The sequence below is a fragment of the Penicillium oxalicum genome, chromosome II (assembly GCF_001723175.1).
Source record: "Penicillium oxalicum strain HP7-1 chromosome II, whole genome shotgun sequence".
Classification (NCBI taxonomy): domain Eukaryota; kingdom Fungi; phylum Ascomycota; class Eurotiomycetes; order Eurotiales; family Aspergillaceae; genus Penicillium; species Penicillium oxalicum.
The window spans coordinates 1,235,107-1,259,673 of NC_064651.1; the positions used below are offsets into that span (position 1 = coordinate 1,235,107).

Consider the following 24,567-nt stretch of genomic DNA (forward strand, 5'->3'; position numbering starts at 1 on the left):
TACAGAAAGAACCTCCTCTTCAATTAGGCAGCGAACTTGCCTCAACGTTGCCTAAGACAAACATGGCAGTCTCCGACATTTCAGAAAAACAAACTCATCCAAACATCTTGTCGCGCGGTATCGACCCTCCACAAAAGAAGTTTGCTTCGGAATATCCCAGACTCTACCACCATCGATATCAACAAGTGTGACACGAAACACGTACTAGTAAATGTTTGCTCCAGAATAGCCAGAAACGACCATGTTCTGTGGACTATAAAATGTACCATTTTTTGGCCTTCATATTGCTCCTCTCTCTTTCTTCTCTTCTTCAGCACGCGCTTGCTTTGGCTTTGAACTTTGCTACATCCAAATTCAACCTCCTTTCCAATCTTTCTTCTTCTTCCATCAACAACTCCTCTCCATCATCTCCCTCTTTCACCATGTCTTCCTACCGCATGCAGGCCGTGCAGCGTGGCGGCAATGAAGGGCTTGAGAGCTCTTCTGGTGACCATGCACTCACCTCTCACACTTCTTTGCCTCACATCAATAGTGATGGCTTCTTCACCTTGCTTCCTCCCTTTGTCTCGCGGGCCTCGCCTAAGAAGCGTCACCATGAGTCCATGGTTGACTTGCCTGGGCCCCGCCTTCCTCAAGTCCCTGTCTCGGAGAGCTACGTGAGCTCAGCTCTGTTCACCTCCGAGACCAGCACTTACGCCGTTCCTTCCATCGAGTCGTCACCCAACCGACTCGGTCTCGTCGCCCGCCGCTCCTCCTCCGACCTCTCCGTGCACTCGCTCGCCAGCCTGGAGGTCACCCCAAATGGCCTCGCCGAGCCGTGTCACGACTCTCATTGGGATGCTGAGGTCACCTACCTCAATGGGACCCATGACTCCGACCTGGTGCAGGAGATGCAACCCGCACCCTGCTATGTGCCCTACGCACAGCCCATTCTGGCCAAGGTCGCTTCAGTGGACAGCGACGGGATCCACTCTCTGTATTCTGAAACAGAGCAGTGCCCAGCGGTGAGTTCCAATAATTTTCTTGTCCTGCCTTTTTTTTCTATCAGTTTATTTCACTAATTACCCTTCATCTAGATGATATCTCACATTGTCGCTGCCCTGAACACCCGGACCCGACCCGACAAGCAGGCCGTGCAACGACCAAGCCTCCGGGGACACTTCATGGCGAGTCTGCAGCGCAAGCCAATCCACTGCGACTACATCAAGTCTCTCCGCGACATTCGCGCTGAACCCAGCAGCGACGTTGCGCCCCACGGATGGCTGATCGAAGAAGGCTCCGTGGTCATCGGAGTCGGCCCCTCGTACGTGGTCTCAACCGGAGATGACCAGCCTCTGGACCAGCTTGACCTCAAAGAAGGCAAGCTCTACGTCGTGGAGCAAATCTTCGGCGACATGTGGGCGCTGTGCTCCGAGTTCTCCACGAGCCAGTCCAACCGCCACGGCAAGGTCGCGGGGTCTCCCAATAGGCTTGCGGGTTTGGGCTTCCTTCCCCTGTGCGCGGTAACCCTGGCCGCCAACTACGGGACCTTCCTGGAGCGCTGTCGGGAGTACCGACACTCTCCTGACCAGAGCCTCTTGACCCCAGCAAATGGTGGTCGTGTCTTGCCTTCTGTCCGCGTCCAAAGCGTGGATGTCAGCCGTGAGATGGACTACTGGTCCCTCCGAGGGCGGCAGGCCTTTAAACCTAAGAAGGCCCATGCCGTTTGCCAGAAGTTCCGGCCCATCGGCGAGAACGACGATGAATGGGAGCCCAAGGATCCCTTCAACCATTTCAAGCGCAAAGTCCCGAGTCTACGGCGAGTCTGGAGAAAGCTTAAGCCTGAAAAGCTTGATGTCAAGACGGGGATTCGAGATCTTTGTGGCTGGGTCCGGGGTCATTGACCGGTGGAGGCTTTCTTTTTTCCCTTTTCTTCCCCTTTCTCCCCCCCCCCCCTCTTTTTTTTTTTCTTCTCGTCTGTTCGTTCTTTTTGTCGGAGTCCATTTTGTTTTTCATTTTCAATCTGATCCTCTGGCATTCCCTGTTTATTGAGGAGTGTCACGGCTGAAAGACTTGACAGCGTTCAAATATGTTGTTTAATTGAGCGAGAAGGTCGGTATGCCGTGATGACGATAACGATGTGAAAGTGATGTGAAACGAACCACCTATGTGATATGAGATATGGGATATCAATAATGAACAATGATTGATGAAGTTGTCAGTATTCATGCAGTTCTCACAGAGATACGCGTCAACCAATTCTCATTTCGGTCTCGCACCACGGGATAATAAGGGGTCACACTCATATGGAAGAGGCGGAACTAACACCAGGTGAACCGCCATTTACATGCAATAGGAGCTTTCTAGATACAGGATATGAAGGAAGGTTGATACAAACTAAGGCCTTCGATAGCCTAGCCTGTTCGTGTGCCCAAGGGAGACTAAAATACTACTACTACTACTACTACTACTACTACTACTACTACTACTACTACTACTTTTCTAACCGCGGACCAGACTTCCGCATGGCCTTTATCGAGACTCAAAATTTCATCTATCGGCGACAGATATGCCAAAGGCAATGAGGAACCCCTCAGTGTCATTTTGCAGACACTGAAAAGGACCCTCGAGAACTGATCGCAACCTTAGGGACTACCGCACTGTGCGGACTTGAGGTGAGAATGGCTACCCTGGTCCACTACCAGCTGACATTACAAGGCTTATCAGCCCTCATGACCGATGGGCCATGATCCTGAGGCTGGTTGGACCTATGCTCAACCTGTTTTTGTTTTTTGTTTTTTGTTTTTTTTTCTTTTAGCTCGCAGGACTCGACGACTTGTTTGCCGCGATCAACGGTAAGGAGTTTACCATGCGCGACGAGATCTGATTCATGCTGCCTCTGCTGTACAACAGGGGAAAGATCCCTGGTGCAGTATACAGAAATTACTGTCTTCCGCTGTCTGGTATCTGGATTGAGGATTTGCCAGTCTGGCTCAAGTGGGAGATCGATTCTTCGGGCTATGGAAGTATGACATTGAACCCAGACAAGTTCGCTTCACACACAAGCTACATGTTTATGTAGATAATTTTGAAGGGACTATTCTACTTGAATCATTTGGATCACAGCTTTCCGTCCTACATTGTATTGATCCACGGAACTCAAAAGGATGCGGAATGGCTCAGACGTCAACTTTCATCAACATTAGCTCATGATGAGTAACAAGCTTGTAGTAAGTACTTTCATCTTCCCTGATAAATTGCAGCTATCTCAACATAATATATTTTCATCTTGTAATTGACAGAAAGTTTTTCCTTTTTACTCCCGTCTCGGACGTGAACCAATCACTTTTCCGTCCTTCAGCATCCTCCCACTGCATCACCTCCAGGCAACCTTGAACCACACCTAGCTACTAAAGAACTGGAACGCATCATGCCCTCCCGATCTACAAGCCCTTATAGAACAGGCCAAAATCTCACTCCGGTCCTTGATCTGGGCTCAGAGGACAAGAGTCGCGATCCTAATGAGAGACCCGACCATTCGCAGGAGATTAGTCGGGGGGCTCCGGCACGACATTCAAGAAGACAACGATCGGAATATCGTTCCTGGGATCGAGCAAGTGATGTGCCTCATACAGGTACCACGGGATCTAAGAATAGGTCGTGCTCGAGACATTAGCTGAGGTGATGCCCGATGAAAGCCTACTCTCTGGAATCGTGGAGGTCGGGGTTGGTTTTTATAGGCTTTAGAAAAGATGTCAGTAATTTCGAGCGCTTGCAATACAATGGAGAGATTGTGCGGTCAGATTGTCGAATCCAGTGTTGAGGTTAAAGATCCCAACTATACAGACGGCTTTTTGGACATATCATTCTAAGTAGGTTAAAATGTGATAGATTATCTGATATTTATCGACAGTCCAGGCACCCGGTGTCAATAGCGATATGTTATTCAGACCTCTATTCCTCAAATGATCTCAGCACGGCGAGACCGGCAACGGAGAATGATGCAACCTTGTTATGACCTAGTGCTCGATAGACGAATCTTTAGCGCATCGCCCTTCATCGAACTTTTTGTTCTGGCGAATGAGCCAGAAAGATTCTTTGAGAAAGGCAGACTTACCTCCGTACTGAACTCGCTCCCAGCGAACTTTCTTCGTAGCCTCGGACCCATCTCTGGTCGGTACCTTGCTTTCCCAGACCTCGATCTGAGACCCGCTGGCAGCCTCGATGCTATATACCACGCTACCGTCACGCTTTTCACTATGTTCTCCAGTCGCCGCAGTCCAGACTCGGCGACCTTCACGCCAGGGAATCTCGATGTCATTCTTGGCGTGGATGATAGTGAGGTCAAGATCCTTGTGGATGCGACCAGATCCGTGCGGGTCGTGACTAGTGGTGGAATTGACGCCGGCCAATCGAGCAACACGTTCAGCTGTGTCCCAGCTATCCACAATGTGGCTCATAACCCATTTCTGGAAACGAGGGTAGCCAACCAAGGGAGACAACATCGGAGGGGTCAAGCCCTTCACGCTGTAAGACTTGATGAGACTCGCTAGATTGCTAAAGGATGCCAGAAGAATGACCCCCGCAAACGGCTCAGGATCCTTGAGAGCTGGCTGGACAGCGGCTGGGTCAGGCGAGCCAAAGGCGAATCGCTCGACCACAGCTGCAGTCACTGCTGTACCCAGACTCTGACCCATAATGACTATCCGTGAAGGAGGAATGCTCAGAGGACCAGCAGTCAAGAAATTCAAGAGGGAAACACCGTCAGTAATCAGTCCTTCCTCCGTTGGAGTACCAGTCGAGACGCCGAATCCTCGATAATCAAGGGCAAAGACGTGAATTGGATGCGAGGGGGTGGAAAGACCCAACAAGACGTTGTAGTTGGCAGGCCGCTGGGCAGAGCCAAGATGAGCGGCATTCCCGTGGACTAAAAATTTCCTCGTTCAGACCAAGTTGACGCAGATAGCAGGAGGGATTACTGCACATACAGCTCACTACAACCCGAGCATTCGGGTTCTCGGCCAGCAACTTGAAAGCATTCGTTTGCGTGTAGTCTTCAGCTGGTCCCGAAGGAGGATGCTCCATAAGCCCCTCTTCATGCTCGTGACACAGATGCAGTGGCATTAAGTGCCACCCATAGAGCGTTTCGTTATCGGGTGTCACCAGATGAAATGGCTGCACCTGAGTTTCTGCTCTCATTAGCGCAAGGAAATCACAGAAATCCCATCCATAACATACTCAAGAAGCCAAATTGCTCCACTTGGTTGACATCCTGCCAGTATGCTGGATTGACCTTGTGCGCGTATAAAAAGCTATACCACAATAAGTGTTAGCAAAAGTGCCACGGTCACCGAGGCAGGTATTCGTACAAGCGCTGCACCTCCGGAAACGTCAAAGAAGTGATGAAAAGAACATAGACGAGACCACCAGCTGCAAGGGTCCAATAGGCCTTCTTGAAAATCGGCTGCAATGCGACCATTTTGTAGTTGACGACCGTGTCAACGTTGGGGCCACTCGTCGGCGGCGAAAGACGGGGGGGGAGCGGAGGCGGAGACGGAGACGAATCGCCGATAAGCTGCAACTTATCGCGTCACACGCTTGAGCATCTTTCTCTTCCGCAACCATCTCATCCTCTGCGATTCATCGATCCATTTCCATCCTCATTCCTGCCGTGAGAGATATCTCGCGTTCGTGTACAGGTAGGGTGAGCATGGCCGAGAAGCGCAAACTACGCGCGGGGCGCGAGCCCGCAGCCAAAAGACGAGTCTCCGAAGCAGTCACTCCGTCACAAAAGAAAAAGGCATCGACACCCCGTGTACCATCACCTCCACCACCGCCACCGCCGCCGCCTGAACCCGTGGAGCCTCTGCCAATTTCAATCAAGGATGGTGAACCGGTGCCTGTCCTGCGTGAGCGACAGCCCTCCGACCTCTCAGACAAGGAATACCAGTCCTACGCGGAAAGGTTTGATCGTCTTAACCCTCGCCTGGTGAAGAGAAGTACAACTAACAGGGGCCGGTTGGTGATTCTAGCGCAGTTCTCCTCACTGCTCTTGAGCGATCAAAGAAGAAGTGGCTGAGCGACGGCATCCTCGTCAGATATTACACCAAGCCGAAGAAGACAAAACGTGAACAGATCGAAAAGAACAACCCGCCCAAAGATTCAATGACCAGAGTCGGCCCTTGCGACGTAACCGTGGGACCGCATCTTTTTGATGCAATGATATACACTGTCAAGGATCCCAACGCACCGCCGGCCATTCAATATGCTCCGCCACCTAAGCAGATGGCGCACTACGGCCATGCACCCAATTTCCAACAATATCAGCCTTATCCGGGCAACCAGAAAAGGCCTCCATACCCCCCGGCCCCTGCCGCGCGACCTTCGCATGGATACCCAGGAACACATCCCACCCCTCCACAACAACGCGGACCGAGTCATACACAACCGCAGTCGACCCAACGGCCACCCCAAAATACACAGCCAGGCCAGCCGGCGAAGCCCAGCCCAGATCCCGTGATTCAGATGCTTGCGACAAGAGCCGCTGCTGACCCAGAACTAAAGGCTCTCATGAGAGTGGTCGCATCCAGCCAGGCTTCACAGGAACAGCTCCGAGCTTTCCAAGCGCACATTGACGAACTGAACGCGATCATCAAGGCAAGAGAACAACAGGCTCAACGTAATGCGGCCGCGGCCGCGGCCGCACATCGACCACCGGCGATTCAACAGCCTGCGGCATCTGCACACTTTTCAAGACCAGCGTCCCCACAGGTCGTCATCACGCAAAGACCAGCATCTCTTCCTGCCACCCACTTGCAGAGGCCTGGAGTTCCAAATCAGCAAACATCTCTGCATTCTACCACGGCCGACGGTGCCCGAACCCAACCGACACCACTTTCAAATGGCGCGTCACCAGCTACCTTGCAGAGAACACCTGCGACTTCATCGCCAGTGCCTATGTCAACGGCCACACCAACACCAATACCTGCTCAATCATCTGCTACAGTGGCCGCACCTGGTTCTACGGCAGCTTCTGCAACCACGCCTGTTCCCACGGGAGCTCCTGTTACACCCACACCCGCCCCTCCCTTTGTATCCATACCCACAGCAACGCCCACGCCGAACATCGGGCAAAATCCTGGTCCTTTGACTTCAACACCCTCAGAAGAGAGCCAAAAAGAATCGTCAACTCCCGGACAGAATCAGCCCTCAACGCCAGCCCAAACGGCCCCGACGCAAGCAGCGAATTCCAGCTCATTGCCAGCAAGTACTGCGTCCGTCACAGTTGAAACCAGGCCGGTTGTCAAGCAAGAGCCTGTGACGACAAATGTGGCAACCGCGCAGACTGCGACTCCTGCTTCCGTTAAGCCTCCCCTGCCAGCCCCTCCTGCAACTGTCTCTTCTTCCGCCGGCATGTTAACGCCTACACCAACACCTCAAATGCAAGCTCCACCGGCTGTGCAAATCCCTCCAAGCTCCACTGTAACTCAACAGGTTCCACGTCCAACTCCACCGCAGCCTGGCCATCAGCAACAGCCGCCGTATGGGCCGAATGCCCCTGTGCAGTCCCGCCCACCGGCCTATGGCTCTCCTTCGCCTTATTACCGACCACAAGCGCCACCACCACGACCTGTGCCTGCACCAATCAATTACAAGTCTGTTGTCTTTGAATTCACCTCCCCTCTGACTCCCTATGGAAGCAGTACTTCAGGTCATGCTGGGTCAGGCGATCGTTATCTGTTCCCTGAACACTCCATCTTGGAATGGCTTCCAAACGAAAACACCATCTTGGCATCATTTCTCATCGTGAAAAAGGTCGATCCGAATACTCCCTTTCCCATCGACACCGCCCCCGACGGGGGAACCGGGCGAAAAAGTAAAGGTGCTTCTAAATCGAAGAAGGCAACCAAGGCAGATAAGGCTATCGCTACACCGACGCCCGCCGATACCCCTCAGAAGCAAGAGCCCAGCGACGAGAAGATCGATGTGAAGCCCAGTGAGACTGAGACGCCTGCTCCTGCGAATGACAAGTCTGGCAGTGAATCAAATCTGAAAGAGTACTGGCAACCCGTCACTTTCCGCATTCACGCAGCGAACCCGCGAATTCTGGAGCCATTGACTCGCGTCGTCAAGCCGGCTGATGAGGTCCGCAAGTACATGAATGAAATCATGGACCGGGCTGAACGTGCACCAGATGGGTTCCCCGCCTTTAGACTTCCGTACGAGGATGCCCGTGAAGCATTTGAGGCCGAAAGTACTCCCGTATCTACTCCAGTCGCTGTTCCGTCTTCCCGAAGTCGTCCTCCCAAGGCCTCGATCAAGAAAATCGAGGAAGAACCCGATGTGGAGAATCATCAGGAGGAGGAGGAGGAGGAGGAAGAGTTGATGGACTTTTATGGCGCGCCTACAGGTCTGCCCCCGTTGCGGGTATAAGCCCGTGATCCACCAGGGTGAAGCGGACTGTTCACTTTTGTCTGGTTGACCCTTCATCTGTACGGACTAGGTACCTAGGCACCTGGCGATGGTCATCATATCGGTCACCTTTTATAGATTAGGAAAGGGGTTAATGGATTCCTTTTGTTTTTTTTTTCGGCTCCTTCCAATCTGAAATTGTCTTCAGAATGAATGAGGTACTCTAAAGGGGCGCTCTGAGATTACGATAAGCTAGTCGCCGCATTTTCACTGCTCGTGATATCACGCAAGATCCACTTGTAGCATTCATCCTCGAGGAGGGACTTGGAATCAGGACTCGAAGCACCATCTACCGCACAAGTAAAGGCCGTTGTTATCAATTTCAATCAGCCAATCGCAAAATGGCACAAGCCCAATTGAACTTCAAGGTATGTGAAGTTTTGCCGTTGTCCGTCTCACGAGACTTTCGGCTGCCTGCAGCGTCAAAATTTAGGCCAGCCTGTAAAAGTATACTCGTGAGGAGTGTACTCCTAAGGTAATCAAAAATTTTTGAGTTTCATCAGAGATACGTCTTTCCCACGAAGCTGAAGGGCTCGGTGTGAGGCTTCTATTACAAGCTCCACAGCGTCAATGATGCGTTTCAGGTGCTCCCACCAGAATATTGTCCGTGATCGCCAATAACTCCCGCAGTTTCCAATAACCACGCGCACTCTCCTTTGCCGAATCGCCAGCCCCCGTTTTGAGATTGATGTTCCGGCGCCGCTCTGCCTCACGAGCTTCAAAGTCCATTGTGCCCGCTGAGCCTCTACGGCACTCGTGCTAGGTTCTGCAGAGGCCGCAAGCTCGGGATCTGGTACCACGCCCCATACTTCAAGCGTGTAAATGTCGATGCGCAACTTGAACCGACGCATCCTCCATCGACGAGTTCCCTGCAGGAAGGAAAACGCCCTCGTGACCGACTGGCTCAGGAATAACTCGGCAGACTCGAGATTCACGTCGACTGTGAGGCTCAGCAGCACCATGGGGCTTTGGAGATAAGTGTTGACTGCGAGAAGCTGGCGGAATCTTACAGCCAATGGCGAGACCGTGTGTGTGTGGAGAACCAGGCTGTTGGGAGGTTTTTTGCTGGTGAACAGACGAAGACGGATTTCCGGGAAGTACTTGGTGTTTTGGAGAAAGTTGAAAAAGACAAGGAAGAGCATCGGAACTGGAAGACGAGCCATGGGATGAAGAGGACTTCCATGACTGAGGAATAAAGGCACCGATTGGTGACGGTCTCCTCCCCTTGCCGACCACCGCACCTTGCAGAAGAAGAACATTCGCAGATTGCCAGGTCAAAACATTATGTGAAAAGGAAGTCAAGGACGACCCACCCATGAGCAGCAGGGAGAACACGGATGGAGGCGAATACCGCTTCGATAGAGATTCATTGATTTTGCATTCGAAGATAAGAAGAATGAGAGGTGCGCGAGTGCGGATGGGGTGAGAATTGTAGACTCGAAGCTTCTGGCAATAATATAGGTTTCGATACCAGCGGAGATTCTCCTGTCCTCTCTGTTCCCTCCGTGTTGTCATCTCTTGAAACCTCAGGTTCAGTTCCGCTTTGTCGTTTCTGGGAGAGGTTCAATTTCTCGCTGAAGAGCAAATGCTCAAACAATGCAGTGAGTGGATCAAACAGATATGGTAAGGACGTCAAAATGGTACGGGCAAATGCCCTGTAGGTGATCCCACCACCACTCTCATCTGGTCGAAAGGCGGCTATGATGGTGTCAGCCTCTTTGCGAATCTCTTCTATCCGCCCAGGACTCATATCAGAGGTGTATTTCTTGACATGCTCGAGCGGTTTTAGAGGTGCGATCGCCAGCAACAGCATGATCAGGCGGCAAAAAGTATCAAGAGAGATTCCCGTCTCGTATACGGTCTTGTCCACACGGTGGTCATGTTTGAACACGTCAATTGCGTCGAGAGATTCCAAAGCCGCGAGGGCAAGATCGTCATCTTCATCCTCATCATACTCGTCATTGGCAGGTTCGTCGATAGAGAACCCGGCCGCATGTGACTTGGCTGGACATGGTTCTTCATCTGTATTTTCAGCCGATGAGTGATCCTCTTTCCTTCCCTTCTCGGAATGCTGTTCGACATGCTTCCTCCCAACGTCAGCAAGGCTTCCGAAGAGCAGTTTGATCCGGTCTTTTCTTCCTCTGCGGAGTACTTTGCCGTAACGCTCAGTCAGCAGTACAACCACTTTCACCATCGCCTCAAACGTCAGAACGCTTGGGGCCAAGGTATTTTGGAACGGGAACGCCGCTAAGTAAGAGACCATCCGGAATAGAACTGGACCAGCATCTAGGGAACTTTCGCCCGCGCTAGAAAAGCTACCATCTGGGATCCCCAGAAAGTCTGAGAGAATCTGCTCATTCCAGTAACGGAGACCTCCTTGCTCTGCTGCTCGTGAGAAAAAGTTGTCTTTGAAGTGCGTCAACTCCAACGGCGTGAAACATTTTGTCGCGAACCGCTCAGCCAGCAAGTGGCTTAGCTCCTCTGATCGACATTAGTTTGTCTTAGAAATAGTCAGGTATTGAATGAGGCCTTCGGGCATGCTTTCCAGTCATGATACCCAACCCTCATTCACACAAAGATGGTATCGCATGGATTCAGGACTAACCCGGAGAGGCTCCACTATAATCGGTTGACTGGCCCGCGCCCATTGTCGCGGAGACTGCGGGGGATTAACCTCTAGATTGTGAAGTATGGCAAGAGTGATCTCAATGAATTGATGGACAAGGCGCGATCTGAATCAGCAAATCCAAGTCAGCCATGCACAGCTCTGGACTGCCACAACTAGAAGCGCAATGAGTTGAACTGATCTGAGAGAAATGTAGATCGGTGGTCTAGAAAGAAGGACAAAAGAGAAGGCGAGGTTGCATGATCCGACGTCAGGCATGGTTGCCTCAGGTGTCTGTGCTCTGGAGGTTCCAGGCCCGTCTCGCTCTTCGGCTGCAGCCGAGTGTTCGAATCATCATCACATAATCATCACATCGCAGTCCTGAAAGCCCCGCAGGACCAGCTTGGAAGTCACAGACCGGCGGTCTCCAAATTATTAAAAGTACAGATTGTCTCTTCTGCCTGGTCCGGCACCGTTTGTGTATTTATACGATGCATTAATACGTGAGGCTGGATCTAGGCGTGAACTCCCGACGTTTCCGTCACGTTGACTTCGTTGATTCCACATCAGTCTAGATTGCAAGTGCCCTTGGGACTACAACATCACCACACCAACACCACCCATCTTCTTCTCGTCCGGAAGGTTCTTGTCATTGATCCCTCCCGCGATGGCAGCCGTACGATAGTTGAACAGGTAGAAGTGGAGTTGACCGTCGCCAGCCCCGAATTTCAACTGCTCCAGGAACAGGGGGTTGTCGTGGGATGTGAGTGCGTTGAAGACGTCAAATTTGGCCTATTTTTGATGTGAGTGGAGAGTATCGGACTGGAAGACCTTTTGGTGGGAATTCAAGGCATTGAGGGTTAATTACCTGTCGGGCGCAGATGAGTGCGTCATTCATGAGCATCTGAAGGCGCGACTTGAGAGCGCTCTTGTCCTCCGTGAATGCAGTCTCCGATGCATAATAGTAGAGGTAAGCAGCACGGACGACCCCATGCTTGGGGTTGTCGATGACGGTCGACTCCAGGTTATAGAAGGAGACAAAGTCGGTGATTTTGTGGGTATCCGGGTCCTCGACCACGTAAGCCCACACCACCTGCTCCTTACCAGCCTGCGGCTTGTAAACTAACCAATGGTCGATCTCCTCGCGGGTGAAGGCTTGGTTCATGTCAAAACGGAGCAGGTACCGCTCAAGGAGGTCATGGACAGCATCGATGTCTTTGCTTTCCATCGGCCGGAGACCGGGGGTCGCCGTTGTCGAAGGAAGGTGATTCTTTGAGATCTGGCGGGCCTTGGTCGAGCCATGGGGCAAAGGAGAGAACCCGACCTCGTATAATTTGAGCCAGTCCAAAGCACGATGGTAATACCGGCAAGAGCTGACGGGAGTGGGGAGGATAATGCCAGCCGTGTAGATAGCCTGGTAGATACCTTCGAGGTAGCAGCGACGTGTGATTTCCTTAATGAGAACCGGAGCTAACCGCTTTGAACGAAGCTTCTTGTGGATGCAAAGGAAATTGATTTCGGTCACCTTGATTCGATCACCGCGAACCCGGAGCTCCGTCGGAACACCGCAGATCGACGCAACCAATTTGCGAGACTTGGTGGCCCGCACACCGACATGCCACTCTTTCTTCCACCCCGGAGACATCAGGGCCCTATGCGCGTGTCAATAGCAGTCCAGGTCAGCCTGGCCACCATCCAAAGGATGACAGAGAAATCACATACCAGTGCAGGAAGGACTGCGAGTAGGCAAAGCGGAACATGGCATTGTCGTCTTCCACGTAGTGATTGTTCAGTAGCTCGTATAGTTCTCGCAGCTCATTCTCGTTGGTCAGATCCAAAGTGCACCACTCGAACCCTTCGAGAAGCGCGTCCGGTGTTTTTGAGACCTTCTCGGGATCAATCATCTTGATCGGACCTTGAGGCGCGGCAGCTTGGGTTGCCCGGTCATCAAAGCGAGGGACAGGCTGTGTCTGCCAGAACTTGTAAGAAGCCATGTCCTTCTGGTTCTTCGTGCTGCCTAGCGACAGGCCAGTCAGCAGCTGCGAGACATCCATGTTCGCAAGCGTCTTCGCAGCGGTCTCCTTGTCCATGCTCGCCAGCTCATTCTTCAGAGCCGGATTCGACTCCATGAGAGACTCCAGCATTTTCGCAGAAAGCTTCTTGGTCGCACCGCCCGAGGAGGGAACTACACCGTCAACGATCAATTAGCAAGAGCTCTCGTGAAAGAAACGCGGGGACACTACAGAGGGGTCCTTACCGGAGTTGGAGCTGGAGTCATTGTCGTCTTCACGACGCTCAGGGGCCTTGCCCTTGTTCTTGGAGTCTGACATTAGTTGAGGTTGAATGAACACGGCGCTGGCTATCGTATCATGAAGGAGGAGGAATTCGTCAAGGCTCCACGTTCAGCGCATCAGCTAAACATGGAGCGGGTCGGTGGGGGCGCCGAGGGGTAACTGTAACTGGCTCCGTCTCCGTCCTGAAGGGCAGCGGCACCGATGACTGAGCAGCAGACGTGACTGGAACACGATCGAGCCGACATGTGTAAACTCGAATAATTCAATCTCTCACTCGCAATGGCAAAGCCCTTGTAAGCGCAGAGGGGAGCTTGAGATACATGCCGAATCTCCTAAACATATTAGGTTGTCAACACAAGGCTACTTCCCTAAACCGTAAGGTAAAACGCTTCAAACGCTTCGAACTTACAAACATCACGTGGATAGCCAAAAGCAATATAGGTGGCAGCAAATGCTCGAGCCCGAAGAGGAGGATCCTTGAGCATGTAACGCGGATAGATACTTGCTTATTTTATTTTTTTTTTCAAAAAAAAGAAGAAGAAAGAAGGAAAATGGGATGGTTTTGGAATTGTTGAAATCCGTGAAGGAGATATCTTTTTATTTCAAAATTCACCGTCCTTGATAAATATTCTCAAGTGTGTTGATACATTAGGTTTTTCAAAAGTAGTGACCGTCCGCCGACCCGCTCCGAGGGACGGTCGGCCAACCGTGTCAGTCTTCATGTTGGTAAACAATGGAGATTGCCCAGTGTTTTCAAGCAGCCTCGGAGTATGGCTTGGTCTCAATAACGTCAAGGAAGCCCCCCACCAAATGCAAACTGCCAGTAACAAATGTCATGACAGGCGCCTCGTCCTTTTGAAGAACCTGGCGTTCTTGGGCAGCGACGTCTCGGGCAAAGTCAACGGCTTCCTCAATAGTTCCAAAGACGTGAGTTTGAGCAGCCGGATCGATCTCATTCCATGCCGTAGCAAGAGACTTCTGGACACGGAGCAGCTCGAGATCGTCCGCATTCGTGTTCATACTGACCAGGTCAGGACGGAAGCCCGCTTGTTTGTATGTCACGTTCGTGCAAAAGAGCGCGTGCGTGAAAGGCGTGCCGGACTGCAAAGCGGCTGAAAGAGTCTCGTGGAGAGCTCGAGCCAAAGCAGTACTGTCTCGAGTTTGCTGGTTAAAGATTAAAACTCGCGTTTTTCTGGCAGCAATATCACTAGATGAGTCAGCCTGGATGCGCGAGGCAAACCACTGGCCAGCCAGGCGGATGCTCTCCAGGGTGTGCCCGCCATCGATATACCAAGCCACATTCTTTTCAAAGCGAGTTTCACACCGTCCACCCAAGCGAGCCTTGGTGAGACCAGCCTTGAACTTCTCAGGAAGCGGTTCCGACATGATATTTTCGGAAACCTGCGCTGTGCCGGTTTTCCGCAAGAACTCAGCAGCCGTTGCAACTGCGACAGATGCATTGGTATACTGGAAGTCACCAGCCAAGCCAAGTTGCACTTGGCTAGTCTCTGGACGAAGCTCGGGATGCTGGGAGACGACGTCCAGCTGAGTGTTTTTGGCAGCGGCCCGCTCGGCGAGCACTTCCTCTGCACTTGGCGCTTGCGGCGCTGTGAATGCTCTGGCTCCTGCTTTGATGATACCACCCTTGTGCCATGCGATTTTTTCAATGGTTGTGCCTAGCAGGGCAGTGTGGTCAATTCCAAGGCTGGTAATGGCCGTGACCTTCGGTTGTTCGATCACATTGGTACAATCGTATTCTCCTCCAATTCCACATTCAATCACCGCTGCGTCAACTCCTTCACTCAAATACGTGTGGAAGGCCATCAAGGTCAGGTAGCGGAAATATTGGGGCTTTGTGCTCAGCGACGAGGGGTCTTCGCCCGCGGCCTGGGCGGCGGCGTCCAGACGATCCCATACTTCGAAGAAATATCGAGCAAACTGTTCCTCAGTAAGCGGTTGGTTATCGATCTTGATGCGTTCTCGCGCAAATCGAAGGTGAGGTGAGGTGTAGAGCCCGATTTTGTGAAGCACCCGGGAAGACTGGTCTTGCTCTGGCTTAGTGTACTGAGAGAGGATCGATGAGATGAATGCCGAGGTTGAGCCTTTGCCCTTGGTGCCGGCGACATGAACCAAGTTCAATCGATTCAGATCTGAAGGCTGCAATTTTGATTCAAATTGTGAGTATCACGTTGCCAAGGTTAGGTAGGCGGAAGGCTCGCGAACTTTGTATCCAATACGACGGAGCCATTCAACTGTCTCTGGGAGTGAGCGCTTGTTGATGTCTTCCCGTGAGGTCGATTTTTTGAGTTCCTCCACGATCGCAAAATTTGTTTGCAAGGAATTGAGTGCTGAGATGGCAGCCTATATGCGACAATTATCAGCAAGGTCCAAGCCAGGTGCAGGTATCGCCCTTCACCCTGCGCTGAGCTACCGGAGGGAACCCTCGATGCGGGGAGTCATAGTGTACCTCATAGGAACGAGCCATGGCGGGCGGACAAGTCGAGACTCGCCTTTGCGGATATACCCAGCGGAGAGATTTCCAATATCCTTTCATGAAAGAATTTCTTCCCTAGCTAGCACTGTCACTTGCGCCGTTTTGAGGGACTCTGGATGAAGACCCCAGCGATCTTAAGGTTGATCACTGAACACCAGGCGGGCTTCATGACTCCCTCTCCTCGGGAAACTGATTAGTATATCGCTATCGGTATTATCACGTGATCTTATCGGCATGCGGCTCTGGCTGATTGTGGGGAACATCAACCCGGTGCAGGACTCACGCTCTCCAAATTGGAAGCCACTAGATGAGGATTTCTAAGACAATCCACATCCTGTCTCATCTGATGAAGACTCTCGTGGCTACTCATACAGCGAAACAACCCTCTTGGGCTAGGAAATCAGCAATTAGTGTACGACTTGACGGATAGTCTCCGATCGCAAGTGAGCCAGCCCCACCATCGCTCACGTTCTCGTGTTGCGAATAAGAATAGGACAAGTAACCTAGCATAAAGTTGATAGAAAGTACTAGCCCAGGAAAAATATCAAAAGGAGAAATTACAAAGTGAAAATCCTGACCTACCCAATCGCGGCGAGCAGGGTCTCAGGTAGTTTCGTCGACGCAGGCAACACCCAAAGGAAAGAAGAAGACAGGCAGGCCAACGGCCTCACCTATGAGCTGGTGACTGACGACATCCAAGTACTTAGACACACTGCAAGCTATCAGGTGTAGATTGAAACGAACAAGATCGAAAGAAGGAGGAAAGAAGAGGCTAAAGTTGGCAGGATTCACTCAATTCGAGTCTTGCCCTCCTCAAGGAAGACGAGACGAGCGTTGCTGATACCTCGTTGATGTCGCCTGGACGGGAGCCATTGCCCAATGAGGGGATCGGAGCGAGCCTTGATTAGAGCATCTTGGTAGCCCTCTGCACCGGCGACTGGAGTGTTCAGCTTCGGCCAGTTTACCTACGCACATATTAGCAATCAGCAGTGTCGGGAAACGGACAGGAATACATACGTAAAGCATGCCATGACGATTGATGAAGCGTAAGCAGTAGGCTCCGATAATAACCCAGACAATTGTGAAGATTCGAAGGGGCCATACTGCCGCGTCGGGTAAGCGCCTTGTGAAAGTGGCAACCAAGACCATAAACAGACTGGCTGCGAGAATATACGGCACGGCCTGGATGACCAGAGGACGTCGGTCGATAAATAATTGGATGTTTGCGAAGGAGGTATTGGATGGAAGGTATGTGCCCAAGAACACATCGAACCCATCCTGACGTGGCCCATCCAAGAAGTTGTTGCGCACGTAACGAGTGATCGAATTGCTCAAATCCTGAAGAGCCCCCGCCCGAGTACGCTTGCCGGTCCGCGTAAAGTCGGTCTTCAAGGCGCCGGTACCAGAGTAAGACTTAGAGACAACATCCGCATTGTCTGCCCAGATGTTGCGGAATAGGTTCTCAAACTCGCGGTCATCGTTGGCATTTTCGCCAGGTTGAAGGACGCCGGCGTCCATGAGTTGTCTAGTCAGTGCCCAGCGGCCGAGCATACTCTGCACAACGTTTGTACGATCCAGACAATCCATACAGTTGGTGCGCACCACACTCGTTTGTGTTGATCGGATCTCTAGTTGTCCACCAGGGGCACCTGGATTCTCAACTCCCCTGAAGAAACCACCTTGATTAAGACCGTCATTCAGTCGATCCATCAGAAGCTCAGCCCGGTGCCATTTAAGGCCCTTGGTTTCGTTGTGGAAGTCGAAGTACACGTAATGGAGTCGATCCATTTCTTTCTGCTTCAAACCTGGCTCCAGAACGTGGACTTTCTCGGAGGTCTTGTCATCGGCTTCTCTCCCCTCAACGGTGGATGAAACGAGGAAACGAACCAGCTGCTCGTATGCATTCTTCACGCGTTCCTCTCGGCCTTTTTGATTGACCAGATTGACCATATAGTTTTCACCATACAAGCGTATTTGCTCGGTAAAGTGCTTGCGAGCTGCCTCTAACGCCGTTTCAACGCCTCGAACCTGAAGCTTGGGCGTGTATTTCAAGTTGTTGACCTCGGCCCAAAACACCGGCACACTGCCCCGAGTCTGGACAAATGAGTAGACCTGGAGATCTTGACCAGTCTTGCCATTTACCATGGATTGTCCGGGGGCATAACCCGACAGACTTCCCGCAGTATCATTCAGTATTACCACCTGCTCCGTCTCATTGTAATTCGAGACGTGGCCTTGCTCGTCAATTCCACGGGAAAAGTATCTCGTGCCAGCCCGGTGTCGGGATCGTCGTGTGATGAGCGCAAATGTGAAGCTAGTCCCTTTGACTCGAGCGGGAGTGATGCGCATCATGCCAAACATGACTGGAAGAATGTAAGGGTCTGCGCCGGGCTGAGGTCCATAGCGAATCCCATTTGAGTTATTCTCTCCAAGGCTGAAATCAATCAGGTCGGACTGAATGAATCGGTTCCAGAAGAATCGATCGTCTGCGCGCTTCCATAGAGGAACTTCGGGTGAGCTTTGTGATTGCCGCTGGAAACTGTTCGTGATGTCCAGCGAATAGGAGAAGTACATGGGACCTGTGCGAAGCAATTCTTTGATCAGGGCAAGGTAGGTATCTTCATCTTTGTCATGAAGAGGCCGTTCGCGGATTGGAAGAAACTCGGTAGAGGCAACTTTATACACCATATGACCACGTAGTCGTCCCATGGGTTGAGCTTTGGTGATGACAATGATATACTTGTCTAGTTGGGGAGATCAGTATGGTACTGTTCTAATTTCAGTGCAGTAACTCATTACCGAGCTTCAATTTAATGATGCCTAGAATTCCAGCAATGCTGGAAATTCGCTTAGCGCCTGGCAGTGGTCCATCATTCAGACGCAAGTCGCCCGTTGGCCGGTCGATCACGAGGGTTGGAGCCTGGGGCGAGGAGGGTGAAGTGAACGCATAGTGGGAGGGTGACGCGTGCAAATTGACATCCCTAAAAGGGAGTGTCTGGGGTGCCATTATGGATAATCCAAGTGAGAAGAAAAGAGCTCTTCTGAAATCGAAGGGCCTTTTATTTTTGATTCGGTAACGAGTGGGGTGCAGGCAGTTCAGAGGAGAGATAGTGAGGACTGAGGACAGGAACCAGAGACAAATAATCAGCCGCGGCGCAGGTACTGGTACAGCATTGGTGGTACTGAATTTGTACAAGTACCTTTCAAGTCCATTCAGCAAATAAGGAGGTACCTCCCAAGGTACACCTAACCGTGCCCAGTTTATCATCCGTTGAGCCACATGCACACGGCAGAAAGAGGCGGTGTCCGAGCTTGGCATGGTTCTCACGCATGGACACAGGTACTGGAGTATGCTAGCCGCCACACCGCCCCGCCCTTCATGTGGCTGGACCTTCCGTCATCCACTCCAAAGGCTGGCTGCCTTATCCTTTCTTCCTCCGTTCACGACGACCGACATAAACCTCCAGATCTTGTCTTCGATTTCCCACCCGAAGTTGGTCTCTGCGGCCTCCAAGACTTTCTTATTTCGCCTGAAACCTCACTCGTCATCCGCTCATCACTGTCCCTGATCGCAAGTCATGGCCTCCCGACCTGCAGCTGGCGCCCGCCCGGGGGCGAAATTTGCCCAGTTCAAGCTTGTTTTGCTTGGTATGTTGCAGTTCATGATATTCGGAACCTCGGATTTTCGCTGACAGGTGGCTTGGTTTTGAAGGTGAATCTGCAGTTGGCAAGGTGCGACCGTACCTTATGTCCCGCGGCATCCTCTGTTAGGCGCTAACGATATATATCCTTTTACAGAGTTCACTGGTATTGAGATTTGTGAAGGTTGGTGGGCTACTTCTCCTTTGAGGCTATCTGCTCTTAAGTTACCAAAGCGGAAATGGTGCCGAAGATAAACAGGCTAACCACCCCCTGATCAGGATCAATTCGATGATTACCGTGAATCGACGATCGGCGCTGCCTTTTTGACACAAACTATCTCCCTCGATGAGAGCACCACAGTCAAATTTGAGATCTGGGACACTGCAGGCCAGGAGAGATACAAGTCGCTAGCTCCGATGTATTACCGAAATGCCAACTGTGCTGTCGTGGTCTATGACATCACTCAAGCTGTACGTTCACTGCGAGCAAGCCGCTTCACATGCCTCCGCTGACCACCTTTTCTCTTTTCTTTTCGGATCGCAGTCTTCCCTGGATAAGGCCAAATCCTGGGTCAAGGAGCTTCAGCGCCAGGCGAACGAAAACATTGTAATTGCATTGGCCGGCAACAAGCTGGATCTTGTCACCGAAAGCCCAGACAAGCGTGCAATTCAGACTGCCGATGCCGAGGCATATGCCCGAGAAGCCGGTCTCCTCTTCTTTGAGACATCGGCCAAGTCATCCACGAACGTGCGAGAATTGTTCACTGCGATTGCAAAGAAGCTGCCTTTAGATCAGGCTGGACCCCGGAACTTGCGGGCGGCCCCACGCCCCGGTGTTGACCTCCGACCCGAAGCCCCCGGTACCCAAGGTGCTGGTGCATGCAATTGTTAAGTCCCTTGGAAAATGGCCTTCTACTTGATACCAAGCTACTTGAACTCCCATTCATCGCTTTTATGAATCCGACGACCGCTGGTTCTGAAATACTGACCAGCCTTGGGATCATCGACACATGGATTCACCCCTCCCATATTCTATTCAGTGAAAAGGCCATTCTCGACTTCCTCTTCTAGATTTGTCGGATCATTCAAAGGCCCTTTATTTGGGCGATCGCCTTGCCCTTCCATCTATCTTGTGGAGCTGGGTGCCTTTAGATGAACTCTGGTGTGATCTGTGGACAAATTCGAGTATTGGCTTTACAATGCTACGTTGCAAGCCCCCCTCCCCCTTCGCCTGCTTGCTTCTGTTCTCCCTGTATCTCTGCTATCTTCTCTACCGGCGTCCTGCATGTGCTGTTTTTCTCCACCAATGGGGGTTGATCCTTTCACGACTTTTCTTGTCCATTGTCTTTTGCCGTTTCCCAGACTTGCCTAGTATTCTACGCCCAGATAATACATTTTTTTTTCTCAGACTGGATGCAATCAGGAGCTGTGGGTACTTCTTTCCCCTAATTAGAGTGCGGGCGACCATCACAATCCGGCCTCGCCTACCGGCCGGCAGATGAGCATCCATTTAATCACAGGACTAGGTAATTTTCCTTCCATGAGAAGACGGAAGCGCTCTATTTTGAAGATATAACCCACATTTTAAGAGGGTTATGAAATAGTACCTATACTGAGGTAGGAAGGTCCTGACGGTGCATAAGGTATCAATAGTGAAACGAGCTAGGAACAGAAGGTACAGATCGAAGTTTTTGGACGAGTTCGGCTGAAATTGTCATAATAGATTTTCAGCTTCCGGTCCAGGGCGAGAATTTATATAAATTGATCTCTCTGTCTATGGCAGTGAATTGCATATATACAGACTGGGGAAATGGCATTCCATACTAGTACACTAGATTGGTAAGGTTGAAAGTGTAGACTTTATCCATTCAGATTGGTAGGATATACCGTGCCTCGCTCCAGAAATGGATACCCTGGTCGCTTGCAACTTCCAACCATATTACTGGGTGTTAATGGATACGTCATGTTACCGGAAGCCTGCACAATTAACACTTACAATATCCAAGTGCTTGACCAAAATACACAGCTCACAAAGTTAATCCATTGATGCCGCAAGACTATGATGCATATCACTGATTGTAGCTGGCCGCCCCGAGGTGGAGGTGATCCCGTTCGGACAGGCTTGACCGCCCGCAGGATCATCGGGGCGGACCGCGACTGCCCATCAACCACCCAGTTTTCCAACTCACCAAGTTAATCTATCTATCTCCCCTCTATCCTGGCGGTTGTGCGGCTCGTCATGCTGCGCTCTTCAGTTGCCCCAAGTCGGCGAATCCTGGCGGCTCCTGTCCGCCAACGGATTGCGTCCCAATGGCTGTCAAAAGCTGGTGCTGCGCCGGGCCAGGTATGACAGTCCATCTCATGTCCCGAGCACTAGATCATTGATGGGCTGTATCACTAACCACGGCATTATTATAGCGATTCTTTGCTGACTCCAAGCTGCCAACAACCGAGGCCTCGACCCCAGCGACTCCTTCCTCTCAAACGGTCATCCCTCCACAAATTCCGGCGAAGCCTACGGAGCAAGGTAATTTCTACCTAGGCCCTACACAATCCCAACATATAACCTCATCGATCGTAGCTTGACTGCGAGCTGACATGCCCTCCAGAGGCCGATGTTCCCCCAGTTGCTCCGCGTAAAACTGGCCGGTTCCGACGATTCCTGCTCTACTTGATCTTGACTTCCGGAATTGCGTATGGTGGTGGCGTTTTCATGGCTCTGAAATCCGACAACTTCCACGACTTTTTCACCGAGTATGTCCCGTACGGAGAAGAATGTGTGCTGTACCTTGAGGAGCGCGACTTCTACCGTCGTTTCCCTAATGCTACACGGAAAACCAACCGCATCCGAATCACACGTGATGAAGGACAACCAGTCACAATCGCCAGCAACAGTGGTCTTTCGTGGAAGGTAGCGAAAGAAGAGGCCACTAGCGATGCCACGAAGAGTGGACCTCACAACAGCGCCAAGGCTCACGATGCTGAAATTAAGACCGAGGCAGTGAAGCCTGAGGCTCGTACCGCGGCTGTCGAGCAGGCCAAGATCGACAAGGCTGCTAAAACCCACAAGGAGGAGAAGAAGCCTGTCGCGAAGGAAGAGAAGAAGGAGGATGTCGTCTCTCTGGATGCGCCTCGTCAGCCTGCAGTTGCTTCTAGCATCATTGAGCTCCTGGAAATCAAGGACGGCGATGAGCCAGTTGTGCAGCAGCTGGTGAAAACATTCAACGACATCGTCACCGTCATTAGCGCCGACGAGAACTCCAGCAAATACTCCGCCCCCGTGGCCAAGGCCAAGGATGAGCTGGTGAAGATTAGCGAGAAGATTACGTCACTAAGGGACGAGGCCAAGCAGGCTGCTAAGGAGGAGATTGACAAGGCGCACGCCACCTTTGATGAGTCTGCTCGTGAGCTCCTCCGTCGCTTTGAGGAAATGCGGGCTGCCGAGGTGGCCCAGTTCCGCGAGGAATTCGAGGCCGAGCGCGAGAAGCTTGCCATGGCGTACCAGCAGAAGATCAACGTGGAGCTTCAGCGCGCCCAGGAGCTCGCTGAACAACGTCTGAAGAACGAGCTGGTTGAGCAGGCTATTGAGCTGAACCGAAAGTACATCCACGAAGTCAAGGATCTCGTTGAGCGAGAGCGGGAAGGACGTCTCAGCAAGCTGAACGAGCTTACTCAGAACATTTCCGAGCTTGAGTCTCTGACGACCGGCTGGAGCAATGTGATTGACACCAATCTCAAGACTCAGCAGCTCCAGGTCGCCGTTGACGCCGTTCGCTCTGTTGTTGAGCGATCAGAGACTTCCCGGCCATTCGTTCGCGAGTTGGTGGCTCTTAAGGAACTCGCCGCCGACGACCCTGTCGTTGATGCCGCCATCGCTTCCATTAACCCGAGCGCATACCAGCGCGGTATTCCCTCACCTAGTCAGATCATCGAACGCTTCCGCCGTGTCGCAGGCGAGGTCCGCAAGGCAAGTCTGCTGCCTGAGAATGCTGGTATTGCCAGTCACGCTGCCAGCCTCGTCTTGAGCAAGGTCATGTTCAAGAAAGACGGCCTTGCTGATGGTGATGATGTCGAGAGTATCCTCCTCCGTACTGAGAACCTGCTCGAGGAGGGTCACCTTGATGCCGCCGCCCGCGAGATGAACACTCTCCAGGGCTGGGCCAAGATCCTCAGTAAGGACTGGCTGGGCGATGTGCGCCGTGTGTTGGAGGTGAAGCAGGCTCTCGAGGTAAATCTCCAGTGAAGCGCCTCTCTTGTGCAAGGCTGATACTAACTCTTTTCTCGTTTTCCAGGTGATCGAGACCGAAGCCCGACTCCAGTGCTTGCGGGTGGAGTAAAATGAGTATTTCCATCTTTTTTTTTGTTGATTATCCTGTACATCATCGTCCCGTCTACAAGAAATGTACCTTTAGAAGTACTTTTTGCGTTAGACTATATCATGGAATCTTTCTGTTCTCTTCAAACTTGTCCAGGCCAATCTACCACAATCTTGTATGACCCCTCCACTCGATTCTTCCCGCACCAAACGGGATTGCCTCTCGTCGTCAAGCCATGTCTTTTTTACGGAAGAAATGATTGCTCGTTCAGAACCTTAACGAAGAGCTACCTGCTCCTACTAATTACGAAGGTTTAGTGACGTCAGACGTCGACAGGCCGTCGGGTACCAGGCACGCAAAGTTTCATCGGTCCACCGGTTCAATCGTCCACTTCCGCTACTCCAAATCTCGTGGCTAGACAAGGCCTTGCGTACCTCGAAAGAACTTGTCAAAATGTTTCCTGCGGGACCAGAAAAATTACCATACTCAATGCTGTCAGGTCCTGTGAGGCACCTACTTGGGTTAGGCTCAAAGCCGGGGTACCTGCCTACCGGCCTTCCCCTAGCAGTTTGGAGTAGTAGCTTAGGGGTACAAGTACTACTAGCAGCCTTGTGTACATAATTCGCTTAGATAATCAAAATACTTGAGACCGCGCACAACGCCCGGAGGTTCCCCGAGCGGGGCTGCAGCGGAAGCGCAGTAGATGGAACTGGACGCTACTCCAAAGTTGGAGATCGACGCCGCAGAGCAGTGAAACTACCCGCAC

At 51.8% G+C, this 24,567-nt stretch overlaps 9 protein-coding genes across 9 annotated transcripts; 4 read left to right on the forward strand and 5 right to left on the reverse strand.

The window, feature by feature from the left end:
* Positions 1-422: 422 nt before the first annotated feature.
* Positions 423-1,883, forward strand: POX_b02328 (uncharacterized protein; the record flags this gene model as incomplete). Its single annotated transcript, XM_050111242.1, has 2 exons — positions 423-1,004; positions 1,077-1,883. The coding sequence occupies 2 exons, from the start codon at positions 423-425 to the stop codon at positions 1,881-1,883; spliced, it is 1,389 nt and encodes a 462-aa protein (XP_049971588.1).
* Positions 1,884-3,998: 2,115 nt separating this feature from the next.
* On the reverse strand, positions 3,999-5,458 carry POX_b02329 (uncharacterized protein; the record flags this gene model as incomplete). The annotated part of the gene is made up of 4 exons (XM_050111243.1): positions 3,999-4,906; positions 4,968-5,168; positions 5,218-5,291; positions 5,349-5,458. The coding sequence occupies 4 exons, from the start codon at positions 5,456-5,458 to the stop codon at positions 3,999-4,001; spliced, it is 1,293 nt and encodes a 430-aa protein (XP_049971589.1).
* Positions 5,459-5,689: 231 nt separating this feature from the next.
* POX_b02330 (uncharacterized protein) lies at positions 5,690-8,412 on the forward strand (the record flags this gene model as incomplete). The annotated part of the gene is made up of 2 exons (XM_050111244.1): positions 5,690-5,943; positions 6,012-8,412. The coding sequence occupies 2 exons, from the start codon at positions 5,690-5,692 to the stop codon at positions 8,410-8,412; spliced, it is 2,655 nt and encodes an 884-aa protein (XP_049971590.1).
* A 518-nt stretch (positions 8,413-8,930) lies between these two features.
* On the reverse strand, positions 8,931-11,099 carry POX_b02331 (Restriction of telomere capping protein 5; the record flags this gene model as incomplete). Its single annotated transcript, XM_050111245.1, has 4 exons — positions 8,931-9,598; positions 9,654-9,897; positions 9,977-10,932; positions 11,057-11,099. The coding sequence occupies 4 exons, from the start codon at positions 11,097-11,099 to the stop codon at positions 8,931-8,933; spliced, it is 1,911 nt and encodes a 636-aa protein (XP_049971591.1).
* Positions 11,100-11,650: 551 nt separating this feature from the next.
* Positions 11,651-13,386, reverse strand: POX_b02332 (Glycylpeptide N-tetradecanoyltransferase; the record flags this gene model as incomplete). Its single annotated transcript, XM_050111246.1, has 4 exons — positions 11,651-11,848; positions 11,925-12,708; positions 12,779-13,241; positions 13,314-13,386. 4 exons carry the CDS (start codon positions 13,384-13,386, stop codon positions 11,651-11,653), a joined length of 1,518 nt encoding a protein of 505 aa, XP_049971592.1.
* A 717-nt stretch (positions 13,387-14,103) lies between these two features.
* POX_b02333 (Folylpolyglutamate synthase) lies at positions 14,104-15,835 on the reverse strand (the record flags this gene model as incomplete). The annotated part of the gene is made up of 3 exons (XM_050111247.1): positions 14,104-15,507; positions 15,574-15,711; positions 15,767-15,835. The coding sequence occupies 3 exons, from the start codon at positions 15,833-15,835 to the stop codon at positions 14,104-14,106; spliced, it is 1,611 nt and encodes a 536-aa protein (XP_049971593.1).
* Positions 15,836-16,632: 797 nt separating this feature from the next.
* Positions 16,633-18,851, reverse strand: POX_b02334 (Phosphoinositide phosphatase SAC1; the record flags this gene model as incomplete). Its single annotated transcript, XM_050111248.1, has 3 exons — positions 16,633-16,809; positions 16,862-18,588; positions 18,644-18,851. 3 exons carry the CDS (start codon positions 18,849-18,851, stop codon positions 16,633-16,635), a joined length of 2,112 nt encoding a protein of 703 aa, XP_049971594.1.
* A 571-nt stretch (positions 18,852-19,422) lies between these two features.
* POX_b02335 (GTP-binding protein ypt5) lies at positions 19,423-20,377 on the forward strand (the record flags this gene model as incomplete). The annotated part of the gene is made up of 4 exons (XM_050111249.1): positions 19,423-19,492; positions 19,557-19,576; positions 19,765-19,956; positions 20,030-20,377. 4 exons carry the CDS (start codon positions 19,423-19,425, stop codon positions 20,375-20,377), a joined length of 630 nt encoding a protein of 209 aa, XP_049971595.1.
* A 1,347-nt stretch (positions 20,378-21,724) lies between these two features.
* On the forward strand, positions 21,725-23,822 carry POX_b02336 (uncharacterized protein; the record flags this gene model as incomplete). The annotated part of the gene is made up of 4 exons (XM_050111250.1): positions 21,725-21,829; positions 21,904-22,012; positions 22,095-23,713; positions 23,778-23,822. 4 exons carry the CDS (start codon positions 21,725-21,727, stop codon positions 23,820-23,822), a joined length of 1,878 nt encoding a protein of 625 aa, XP_049971596.1.
* Positions 23,823-24,567: the final 745 nt, after the last annotated feature.